The sequence below is a fragment of the Chiloscyllium plagiosum genome, unplaced genomic scaffold (assembly GCF_037043375.1).
Source record: "Chiloscyllium plagiosum isolate Xiang-an unplaced genomic scaffold, Cpla_swu_hap1 HiC_scaffold_19, whole genome shotgun sequence".
In the NCBI taxonomy this organism is placed as follows: domain Eukaryota; kingdom Metazoa; phylum Chordata; class Chondrichthyes; order Orectolobiformes; family Hemiscylliidae; genus Chiloscyllium; species Chiloscyllium plagiosum.
Genome location: NW_028270157.1, coordinates 43,821,176 through 43,833,502, shown reverse-complemented (window position 1 = coordinate 43,833,502; position 12,327 = coordinate 43,821,176). Strand labels below are relative to the sequence as shown.

Here is a 12,327-nt window from a genome sequence, read left to right as displayed (position 1 = left end):
GTGTAATTCTTCCCTCTTGAACACACATAGTGTAATTTAACATGACCAGAAGTGAGCAGCATGGGTCTTGTAGCTGCTCCTGAGACTGCAGACTTATTTATGGATTTATTATCATTATTATATTTTATATTATCGCTATTATATTCAATGAATACAAGATTTTTATTAATGTTTTTTCAACATTTAAAAGATACTTAGATTAGTACATGAATAGGAAAAGTTTAGAGGGATATGGGCCAGGAGCAGGCAGATGGGACTAGTTTAGTTTGGGATTAGTTTGGACTGGTCGGACCAAAGGACCAAAGGGTCTGTTTCCTTGCTGCATGACTCGGAGACTCCAATGGCTTGTCATTGTAGATATGCCATTACTTCTTTTCTTAAATAGATAATTCAATCAGATCTGCAAATGTTCATTTGGTTGCTCCTGGGACATGTATTAGTTGCAGTTTAGGAAGAATCTTCGCAGGTTAACTAAGGGAGGGAATGCTCATGCTGATTAGCAGGAGTTGCTCAGGAAGGGTGGGACTGGATAGACAAATCATTATGGGGCAGAGGAGAGCCCAATGGCACATGGAAGATTGAAGTTCACTGGGATAGGACAAAGAAACCATCAGCAATATATTTAACAGGGTGCGGGATATTTAGGGGAAGATGATTATTGGATAAGGTAGTTTAAGCTCAAGTAGACATGCCATTTCTTTACATTTCTTATTTAAATGCATTCCTTTTCTCCTTAGGGGATCTAATTCTTTTAAGAGAAAAGCAAATAATTTAGAAGTGATGGGGGAAAGACTTTGTAGTTCAAATTTCAAATCAATATTCATAACGAAATGTCCTTTTTAAGCAATTGCTATAAGGACCTTCTATATGCTTTGTGTTCGAGTCTGGTAATTAGCAGTTGTGAACATGATGTCTGTAATAGTTAGGGAAATTCTAGTAAGTGATTGTCACATTGATCAAAAATGTGGTGAACAGAGGGGAGTCTGAGTAGCACAGTATATTAAAAAGTGATTTTTTTATAACTGGCATCTTAGTCAAAAACCTGATTAAACAGATAAAAGCTTCCTCTGTCTTGAGTAAACTCATTGGGAAGGTTGCACAAAATAATCTAAAAGGATCCACTGTATAATATGAAAAGACAATCTTTCATATATGTGGATTTATATCATATGGCTCAGAAATGTCTCAAAGGACTTGCTGTGTCATGAATTACTTTGAAATGGAGCCACTGTCATGTAGGTACAGGATTTTCCAACATAAAAACCACGCAAACAGCTTCAAGGTAAGTTAATCTTTTTCAATGATCGGAATTGAGGGAAGCATGTTGCCCAGGACACAGAGAACATCATAGGGAATGGAGCTAATGGTAATAGGACAGTATATAAGTACGTTTTGAGGTTTGGTGAACACATAGAAGACAGACTTGAAATTAACGGGTCTTTTTCAGGTTGGAAAGACACAATTAGTGAAATGCCACCACGATCAGTTTCAATTATTTCCTATCTATAAGAATGACCAGGAAAAGCAGGCAGAGTATAATGCACTGAAATGTGCTGACAACACAAAAGGAGCTGAGAAGGATATATTATCATGAGGACGTAAAGAACTTACAAGGGAATATAGACAGTTTGAATGAATGAGCAAAAACTTTTCAGATGGAGTTGTAAACATGGGTGAAGTCATGTATATGTGCAGGAAGAATCGAAAAGCTGGCTATTACTTAAACAGAGATTTCAAAAAGTGCAGTATGAGGGGATCTGGGTGTTCTTGTATATGAAACACAAAGTATGCAGGTGTAGCAGATAATTGGTAGGCAAATGAAATTTTGGCCTTTACTGTTAGTAATAAGCTATTGGAGTTTAACAATAGGGACGTCTTGTAAAAACTGTATAGGATGTTGATGAGGCTACTCCTGGAGTACTGTGTGCAGTTTTGATCCTGGTATTCAAGAAAAGATTGAATTGAACTGAATGTATTGTCACGTGTACCGAGACACAGTGAAAAGCTTTGTCTTGTGAGCAATACAGGCAGGTCACAGAGTTACGTAGCATAGATAAGTAAATAATAGGTACACGACGGCAAAACGAAAAACACAGGTACGGGCAAATGCTAAGAGTTTGAGAGTCCATTCAGTATTCTAACAACAGTAGGGTAGAAACAGTTTCAAAACGGCTGGTGCATGTGTTCAGGCTTCTATACCTTCTCCCCAATTGGTAGAGGTTGTAGAAAAACATTGCCATGGTGGGATGGATCTTTTGAGAATGCTGGCGGCCCTTCCTTGACAGCGGGCCTGGTACATGGATACTATAGATGGGAGGTTGGCCTTTATGATTGTCCGGGCCGAGTTCACCACTCTCTGTAACCGTCTCTGATCTTGAATGGTACAGTTTGTCATACCAGGTGGGAGACTAATCCAAAGTGATTCACTAGGCTGATTCCTGGGATACAGTGGTTAACTTATCATTGCAAACTAAATTGTTTAGAATTTTATTCATTAGGGTTTAGAAAAATAATGGTGATGTTATTGAAATATGTAAGGGACACATGCCTAACAATTGAATGATGTTTTTTGAAGGAGTAACACATGTCATGGATAAAAGGGAAGCTGTAGACGTACTATACTTGGATTTTCAGAAGTCATGTGATAAGGAACCACATCAAAGATTAGTGAGGATAATAAAAGCTCCTGGTGTAGGGCTGACATGGTAATATGGGAATAGAAGATTGGCTGTCCGGTAGAAAACAGAGTATGTATTGGCAGGATGTGATGAGAGGAGTTCCACAGGGACTCAGTGCTGGACCCTCAATGTTTTCCAATTTACATCAATAACTTGGATGAGGGGAGCAAAGGTATGGGAACTAAATTCACAGCTAATACCTAGATAGGTAAGAAATTATTATGACATGAAGTCATAAGGAAGTTGCAGATGGATTTAGATAGTTGAGTGAGTGAACAAGAAACTGTCAGATAGTGTAAAATGTAGAAAAATGTGAAACTGTTCACTTTGGCAGGAAGAATAAAAAAAATTCCACTTAAAAGGAAAACAACTGCAGAATTCCAAGGTGCAGACTGCTTTGAGTGTTCTGGTGCATGAGTCACAAAAAGCTAGTATGCTGGTAGGGCACATCATTGAGATGGCTGGTCGGATATTCTCATTTATTCCAGGAGAAATTCAACATAATGGTAAGCTGTTTTTCTTTAATTACACGGGATATTGGTGAGACAACATCTTGCTGTATGCAGGTTTGGTCTACTTATTTAAAGCATGATGCAAGTTTATTGGTGGTGGTTTACAGGAGGTTTACTAGGTTGATACCTGGAATGAGGATAAGTTGAACCATTTGGGATTATTTCTACTGGAATGTAGAAGAGGAGTGTGTGGCTTGATGGATGTGTAGAAGATCCTTCGTGATCTTCCTAAGGTGGATGTTTCTGCTTGTAGGCAAGTCTAGAGAAAGGGGGCAATGTTTTAAAATTAGGAATTACCCTTTTAGGACAGAGGACTTCTATTTTTTCCCTGAGTATTGTGTGACTTTGGAGTTCTGTGCCTCAGAAGGTGGAGGTGGGTTATTAAATAAATTTAAGGCAGAAGTGGATTGATTCTTGGTAGGCAAGGAAATCATGGAACACTAAGGTTAAATGAAATATGAAATTCAAAACACAAACAGCTCAGCCACAATCTTCTTGAATGGTGGACCAGTTCAATGGGGTTAAGTAGTCTACTGCAGCTCTCAATTTGTATGTCTGTGTTCTTTCAGATCCAGGCAGCTGCTGACATGCAGCTTGTATAACTGGTTAGACAATGAGTTGCTGGTCACCAACACTAATTTGTGTGTGATCGCGGGCCTAGATGTGGGTGTGGGCCAGGACGATAGCAACTGAAAACCTTTGCTTCTGAACCCCAGCACGCCCTCCCTTTGACCCTCAGCTCTGAGATTAACCCAGTCCTTAACAACATTGAACCTTGATCCAGATACTGGGGGATATTGTCCAGTCTGGCAGTTTGAACCGGATGAAGCATTGTATTCCAGACTTCGGTTAGAAGGAAGGTCCACTGCTTTCTTTTTAACTTGCCTGATAGGTGGATCTTGTCGCTAAGAGTCACCTTGGCTATCTCTCTGTTCCTTAAAGCAACAGACAAGACACCACCAGGCTTGGAAAATTCTGCCCAAGCTCTTTATGCTGATGACCTGACTTCACTTTGCCGCCTCATCCAAAGGACGGTATTTCTGAATTATCTGGCCTCTGCATTATCAAGACAGATTATAGACTCCCATTTCTCGGTACAAATAGAGGGTAGTGACCCTGTTCAGTAGGGGAGACCTCACCTCTGAGACCGTTTTCTTGTGAGTGCGGGCCATGGTATACAGTACTGGGATCACTTGATGCTGACTCTGGAATAAAGTTTTCAAAAGCATTTCATTTTCTCACTGACCCAGCTTAATATATATCAATAAGTATTAATCAAGATATAATTGTAAGAAGACCTAGCTCAGCAGTATGATGAATTCAATACTGCGTTGTCGTCATTTCACACACTCACTTTGTTCCCACCTTCTGGAAAGCATTGAGCATTCATCACAGAGAGGCCTTGTGTGAGCCATGCTGACAATTCTAAGTAACTTTCTTTGTTGCTGTTGCTGCCATTATGGTAAACAAACTCAGAATGGACATGTCCAGAATTCCAATTTGTTTCCTTTCATTCTTGGCACGTTTGCCTGTGTTGCTGACAATGTTCTGTGAAGAATCTTAATCCATGTACAGCCCAAACATGTCAAAGGGGGAACTGAAAGCCAAGCTTCTGTATGAGGGCACTCGACTGTAGCAGCTGGACGGCTGCTTCTTTTAGAGGAATGTAAACACTTCCCAATGTACCGGGAACTGAATCACGTCAGTTCATGCTGCCAACTGGCCTGATCACAGGACTCCCCCACTGATCAGAGTAATTTCCAAACAGGGTAACCCAGGACATCATCACCCAGTCACACGACTGAGGAGAAACTGATCATTACTAATAAAGTAATGATAGATATAAAATGACAGACTGAGGTCGAACCAAGTTGCTTTTGATGATTTCGATCAATTTTGTAATAATAGTCCAATCAGCCATATTGAAATCATCTCCTAAGGAAAGTGCACATTAAAAAATAAAATTAATTCTTGTGCTTCCCTAGAATGTCAGCAGGCAGTTCATTAATAGGAACATAAAATTAGCTTGAAAAGCAAATCTGTCACCACTTGCCCTAATATCATTCGAATGCTGTTCTGTCTTTTCTCAACAAGTCACTCAAAACCATTTTCAAACTAAAACAGAACAAATGACGATGAAGGATTTTTTTCCAGATGGTGAATAAGTCATTGTACTAGATGGTTTGGGACTGTCCGGTAAAGTTTAGGTGATGCTGTTCCCATATAAACAGAGAGATTTCCTTATCTCTCTTGGTGATAGAGGTCACCTGAGATGAGAAGGTATTGTTATCGGGTTCTTGGAAAGTTGCTGCAATGCATCTGCAAGCACCTCCAACTGTGACCATTATGCATTGGGCTGGAGGTGTTACATTTTTAAGATTCTGGATGGAATGTCAATCCAGGTGAACTTTTTATAAAAACTTCAAGTTCAAATCTCTGCATGGCTTCACCCCACCCCTATACTATAATTTCCTTTAGCCGGACTGAACTCAAAGTGGTATTCTTTAATGCCATGTTTTTGAATGTCCCTCATTTTTTTCTTTCAAAGTCATTTTTTTTAACCGAATGACTTTGTTACGAAGCACCTTGAGATTTTAAAGGGTTCCATATGTGTGAGTTGCTGATGAATGGCAGATTGGATATTTTATAATAGGATGACCTTTGATCACAATGAAAGTTGAACAGAGGGAAAGTGGCAGTTCAGTACACTGCTGCCATGGAATGTGAGTGCTGGTATTTTTTAAAAGACGTGTGTAGAGGAGTAAAGATAACCCAAACTGTGGGACATTTGAAAAGAGTTGCCAAGTTGATAAGATCTTTGTGTGACTTTTTTTCAATTTTCTTTTCAGGTCCAAATATTTCCGTGGTAAGAAGGTCCTGGATGAATATGAGATCCGTTTAGAACAGGTCTGTGAACTAGATGCTACTTAATTATTTCTGCAACAAAATCTTTTGTGTTTAGCCACCTCTGGAACATGTCCTTGCCACAAAATATTTAATTGGCTCAAACTCATCGCATTGATTAAAACTATTAGACCTATCACAATGTACTGGCTGTTTTATGAGCCACTCAGGGATGACACTGGCTGTCCAATGTAAATGATCCAGGAAGTGTGGAAGAAAGCCTTCTACTCCCTACTATCCTTTTTCTGTGATTTCTAACATTGACGAAATTGTCAAAGGCTTTGTGAGCGATTGGTCTTTGCTGAACTGAATTTTACAAACCTTTTTAAAAGAATAGTCCAGTGAAGTTAAGGACTAGATTAGATTAGATTACATTACATTACAGTGTGGAAACAGGCCCTTCGGCCCAACAAGTCCATACCGACCCGCCGAAGCGCAACCCACCCATACCCCTACATTTACCCCTTACCTAACACTATGGGTAATTTAGCATGGCCAATTCATTTGACCTGCACATCTTTGGACTATGGGAGGAAACCGGAGAACCCGGAGGAAACCCACGCAGACACGGGGAGAACGTGCAAACTCCACACAGTCAGTCGCCTGAGGCGGGAATTGAACCCGGGTCTCTGGCGCTGTGAGGCAGCAGTGCTAGCCACCGTGCCACCGTGCTGCCCTAGGCTTAAGGTAGGTTGATGAAAAGCTAACTATTTATGAGATGTTCACCTGCACTATATGTGTGCGTTGTGATGGTTCATAGAACGTGCTGTATTTTGTAAAGGAGAGATATATTCATCTTTGCAATAAAGGCTGGTGGTTATATGATGTGACTCAGTTTGCCTTTATTTCTCGCCATTGTGCTTCAAACTTGCTAGTCAAAGGCCCCCTTAGGGGAGTGGTTTTGTGTGGAATTTGCTGTTTACTGATATGAGAATGAGATCTGTGCTTAAAGATGTGCACCATAATGAGAAGAGATCTTGGATAATAAATGCCAAAGTGTCAGTCTCTTCTGAAATCTAGCACCGCTCCCATGTTTCCTGGGTAGGTGGCTGCTCCTAGTCAGTGAGGGAAGATTGCTTCTTTGTGTGCTCCCAATGGGGCCCTGGGAACCTTGAGTGTTCTGGGGGCGTCTTGTGGTCAGTTCAGTCAGGTCTCCTCAATGTTGGGTCACCATGGTGTCAGGCCTTGCTTCCTGCACTGGTTAGGCCTCAGCTCTGGGTTTCCACGAAGTTGAGAGATCTACAATGATCTGTGGTAGGCCACCATGACTACACTTGATCTTGGAATGACCCCAGAGACAAAGAATCTCAAGGTCACGGTGACTTTGATCCTTTGATCAGCCACTGAGTGCAATTGGCTGAGGCACACCATCCCCTTGAGAACCCATAAGCAGCTCTGACAGGAGTTGGATTTTAGGGCTTTCACACGGTGAGCTTCCCACTTGCCACTAGATGAGTACAAGCAATGGTAGAATGAGGCCCATTGATGGTCATTAGTTACTCACTTAAGGGTCTTAATTGGTGATGGGGTAGGAAAGTGGTCCATAAGCCTCCTCATTCTCAACTTACACAGGGAAGAGGAGAGGAGACCACAGAATCCCCAGCTGCCACCCTTCCACAAGATTAAATGAATCCCTTCCATCAAATTTCAGGGTGACATTAAATTTTGCCCCAAATGTTGAAACTTGTACTCTCCTTTTCTACCCCTGCACTACCAGGAGAGTGCCTGCCCCTGCACTGCCCAAGTATTTATTAACCAGTCTTCTTGCAGCATGTACACTGAGGGTAGCAGCTATATTCCAATAGTTGACTGTCCCTCCCTGCTGTGCTGTTTTTATGGGATCACATTATTTCAGAGTGCAGCTATGAGTGGCTTCCTGTGTTTTCACTTCCACACACCTGGTCTGTCACTGATCCAAAAATGAAAAGTATGCACAACCTATCAAAATACAAGCCTGGCTCTCCTCACACTCTGTCTGAAGTCCTGGATGATTTTAATCAGCTTCGTGGCGAAATGGAGCAGGTTTCTGGGGCTAGCCTTTCCCCATCCTGATGCAACTTGTTGGCAGCAGGAAGAACAATGGAAAAAAACCAGCATGGTGGCAGCTGCTGCTGCCATCTTTGTCCACTGCTTCTCTTCCGACCTCCTGTGGCATCTGAAATCCTACTCTCTGGCAAGTCTCTGACAAATAGTTTACACGCATTCAAAGAAAGGCTGTGCTAATTGAGTGTTTGTGGTCAATGAGGTGGAAGCATGCTTATCATCCCAGACTTTGGTAATTTCCACTTTCTCCTCATTCACCACAATCCCCTTTTTTTTTAATAGAGTAAGCTCATGTCTTGCACACAAACTCCTGCCTAACTTCATCTCTGTCTGTGTAACCTCTTTTTGACCTACATTTCAGCATGCAATCTTAACTCTTCACCTCTCATCATCCTGATATAGTTTTTCTGTTACATATACAGTGACTAAGCTGTTAACTGTCTTGGTTGCCTCTGTGAAATGTTTTCCAATAGCCTTGTTAGCTCTTGGAGGGGCAAGGATTAATCAAGGAGAGTCATCATAGCTTTGTCGGAAAAAGATCATGTCTGATAGATTTGCTTGAGATTTTTGAGGAGTTGAATGGATGTGTAGATGATGATGCAGTGGATATGGCCTCTGTGGATTTTGGTAAGACTTTTGAGAAGGTCTTATGATAGAATGGTCAAGAAGGTAAGAACCCATGGTATTCAAGGTAATTAAGCAAATTGAATCCAAAATTAGTTTAGTGGCAGGAAGCAGAGGGTGATGGTCAAAGGGAAGTTATTTGGGTGGAACTGAGAAATAAGAAAGGGATGATCACCTTATTGGGATTGTATTATAGACCCCCCAATAGTCAGAGGGAAATTGAGAAACAAACTTGTAAAGAGATCTTAGCTGTCTGTAAGAATAATAGGGTGGTTATGGTAGGGGATTTTAACTTTGCAAACAGCGACTGGGACTGCCATAGTGTTAAAGGTTTAGATGGAGAGGAATTTGTTAAGTGTGTACAAGACAATTTTCTGATTCAGTATGTGGATGTACCTACGAGAGAAGGTGCAAAACCTGACCTACTCTTGGGAAATAAGGCAGGGCAGGTGACTGAGGTATCAGTGGGGGAGCACTTTGGGGCCAGCGACCATAATTCTATTTGTTTTAAAATAGTGATGGAAAAGGATAGACCAGATCTAAAAGTTGAAGTTCTAAATTGGAGAAAGGCCAATTTTGATGGTATTAGGCAAGAACTTTCAAAAGCTGCTTGGAGGCAGATGTTCGCAGATAATGGGACGGCTGGAAAATGGGAAGCCTTCAGAAATGAGATAGCAAGAATCCAGAGAAAGCATATTCCTGTCAGGGTGAAAGGGAAGGCTGATAGGTATAGGGAATGCTGGATGACTAAAGAAATTGAGGGTTTGGTTAAGAAAAAGAAGGAAGCATATGTCAGGTACAAACAGGATAGATCGAATGAATCCTGAGAAGAGTATAAAGGAAGTAGGAGTATACTTAAGAGGGAAATCAGGAGGGCAAAACGAGGGCATGAGATAGCTTTGGCAAAGAGAATTAAGGAGAATCCAAAGGGTTTTTTACAAATATATTAAGGACAAAAGGGTAACTAGGGAGAGAATAGGGCCCCTCAAAGATCAGCAAGGCGGCTTTTGTGTGGAGCCACAGAAAAGGGGGAGATACTAAATGAATATTTTGCATCAGTATTTACTGTGGAAAAGGATATGGAAGATATAGACTGTAGGGAAATAGATGGTGACATCTTGCAAAATGTCCAGATTACAGAGGAGGAAGTGCTGTATGTCTTGAAACGGTTTAAGGTGGATAAATCCCCAGGACCTTATTAGGTGTACCTGAGAATTCTGTGGGAAACTAGAGAAGTGATTGCTGGGCCTCTTGCTGAGATATTTGTATCATCGATAGTCACAGGTGAAGTGCCGGAAGACTGGAGGTTGGCAAACGTGGTGCCACTGTTTAAGAAGGGTGGTAAGGACAAGCCAGGGAACTATAGACCAGTGAGCCTGACCTTGGTGGGGTGGGCAAGTTGTTGGATGGAATCCTGAGGGACAGGATGTACATGTATTTGGAAAGGCAAGGACTGATTAGGGATAGTCAACATGGCTTTGTGCATGGGAAATCATGTCTCACAAACTTGATTGAGTTTTGTAATGAAGTAACAAAGAAATCTGATGAGGGCAAAGCAGTAGATGTGATCTATATGGACTTCAGTAAGGCGTTCGACAAGGTTCCCCATGGGAGACTGATTAGCAAGCTTAGATCTCATGGAATACAGGGAGAACTAGCCATTTGGATACAGAACTGGCCCAAAGGTAGAAGACTGAGGGTGGTGGTGGAGGGTTGTTTTTCAGACTGGAGGCCTGTGACCAGTGGAGTGCCACAAGGATCGGTGCTGGGCCCTCTACTTTTTGTCATTTCCATAAATGATTTGGATGCGAGCATAAGAGCTACAGTTAGTAAGTTTGCAGTTGACACCAAAATTGGAGGTGTAGTGGACAGTGAAGAGGGTTACCTCAGATTACAACAGGATCTTGACCAGATGGGCCAATGGGCTGAGAAGTGGCAGATGGAGTTTAATTCAGATAAATGCGAGGTGCTGCATTTTGGGAAAGCAAATCTTAGCAGGACTTATACACTTAATGGTAAGGTCCTACGGAGCGTTGCTGAACAAGGAGACCTTGGAGTGCAGGTTCATAGCTCCTTGAAAGTGGAGTCTTAGGTAGATAGGATAGTGAAGAAGGCGTTTGGTATGCTTTCCTTTCTTGGTCAGAGTATTGAGTACAGGAGTTGGGAGGTCATGTTGCGGCTGTACAGGACATTGGTTAAGCCACTGTTGGAATATTGCGTCCAATTCTGGTCTCCTTCCTATTGGGGAGATGTTGTGAAACTTGAAAGGGTTCAGAAAAGATTTACAAAGATGTTGCCAGGGTTAGAGGATCTGAGCTACTGGGAGAGGCTGAACAGGCTGGGGCTGTTTTCCCTGCAGCGTCGGAGGCTGAGGGGTGACCTTATAGAGGTTTACAAAATTATGAGGGGCATGGATAGGATAAATAGGCAAAGTCTTTTCCCTGGGGTCGGGGAATCCAGAACTAGAGGGCATAGGTTTAGGATGAGAGGGGAAAGATATAAAAGAGATGTAAGGGGCAACTTTTTCACACAGAGGCTGGTACGTGTATGGAATGAGCTGCCAGAGGATGTGGTGGAGGCTGGTACAATTGCAACATTTAAGAGGCATTTAGATGGGTATGTGAAGAGGAAGGGTTTAGAGGGATATGGGCCGGATGCTGGCAGGTGGGACTAGATTGGGTTGGGATATCTAGTCGGCATGGACCGAAGGGTCTGTTTCCATGCTGTACATCTCTATGACTCTATCTATGACTGGTAGCCTATGTCCAGTGACATAGCACAACATTCACTGCTGGGTGCCTTGCTGTTTGTTGTGTGCATTGATCATTCAACATGAATGTAGAATGTATGAACATTAAGTTTACAGATGATATAAAAATTAGTGCTGTGGTAAGTCATGAGAAGGAAAGCCTTAAACTACAAGATAATATAGGTAGGCTGGTCAAATAGGTAGAACAGTGGCAAATGGAATTGCATCATCTAAAGTGTGACGTGATACATTTCGGGAGGACAAACAAGGCAGTGGAGTACACAATGAATGGTAGGACCCTGGGAAGTAGAGACCATCAAAAGGAACTTGTTATGTCTGTCCATAGATCCTTGAAAGCAACAGGGCATGTGGATAAGTTAAGAAGGCACAGGGAATATTTACTTCTATTAGTGGAAGCATAGAGTACAAGAGCAAAGTGCTTATGTCTAAACTGTGTACAGCATGAATTGGGGCATGGCTGGAGTACTTTGTGCAGTTCTGGTCACTACCCTGCAGGAAGGATGTGATTGCTGTAGAGAGGGTGCACATCATTCACCAGGATGTGACCTGAGCTGGAGTGGTTCAGCTGTGAAGAGAAACTAGACAGACTGGAGTTGTTTTCCTCAGAGCAGGGAAGGTTGAGGGGGGGACTTGATTGAAGTGCACAAAATAATGAGGGGCATAGACAGGGGAGAAAGGGAGAAATTTTTCCCATTAGTAGAGGGGTCAGCAGCCTTGGGAGCACAGTTTTATGGTAAGGAGCAGGAGTTGAGCAAAAACATTTTCACTCATAAGATTATGGGTATCTGGAACTCAC

General features: G+C 42.0%; 1 protein-coding gene across 1 annotated transcript in view; it reads left to right on the top strand.

The window, feature by feature from the left end:
- Window positions 1-12,327, top strand: part of syn3 (synapsin III) — a 232,351-nt gene that overhangs the window by 27,178 nt on the left and 192,846 nt on the right. Inside the window, exon 2 of the mRNA XM_087997272.1 lies at window positions 6,040-6,097. Within this exon, the coding sequence (XP_087853398.1) occupies window positions 6,040-6,097 (58 nt within the window). The remainder of the gene's footprint in view (window positions 1-6,039; window positions 6,098-12,327) is intronic.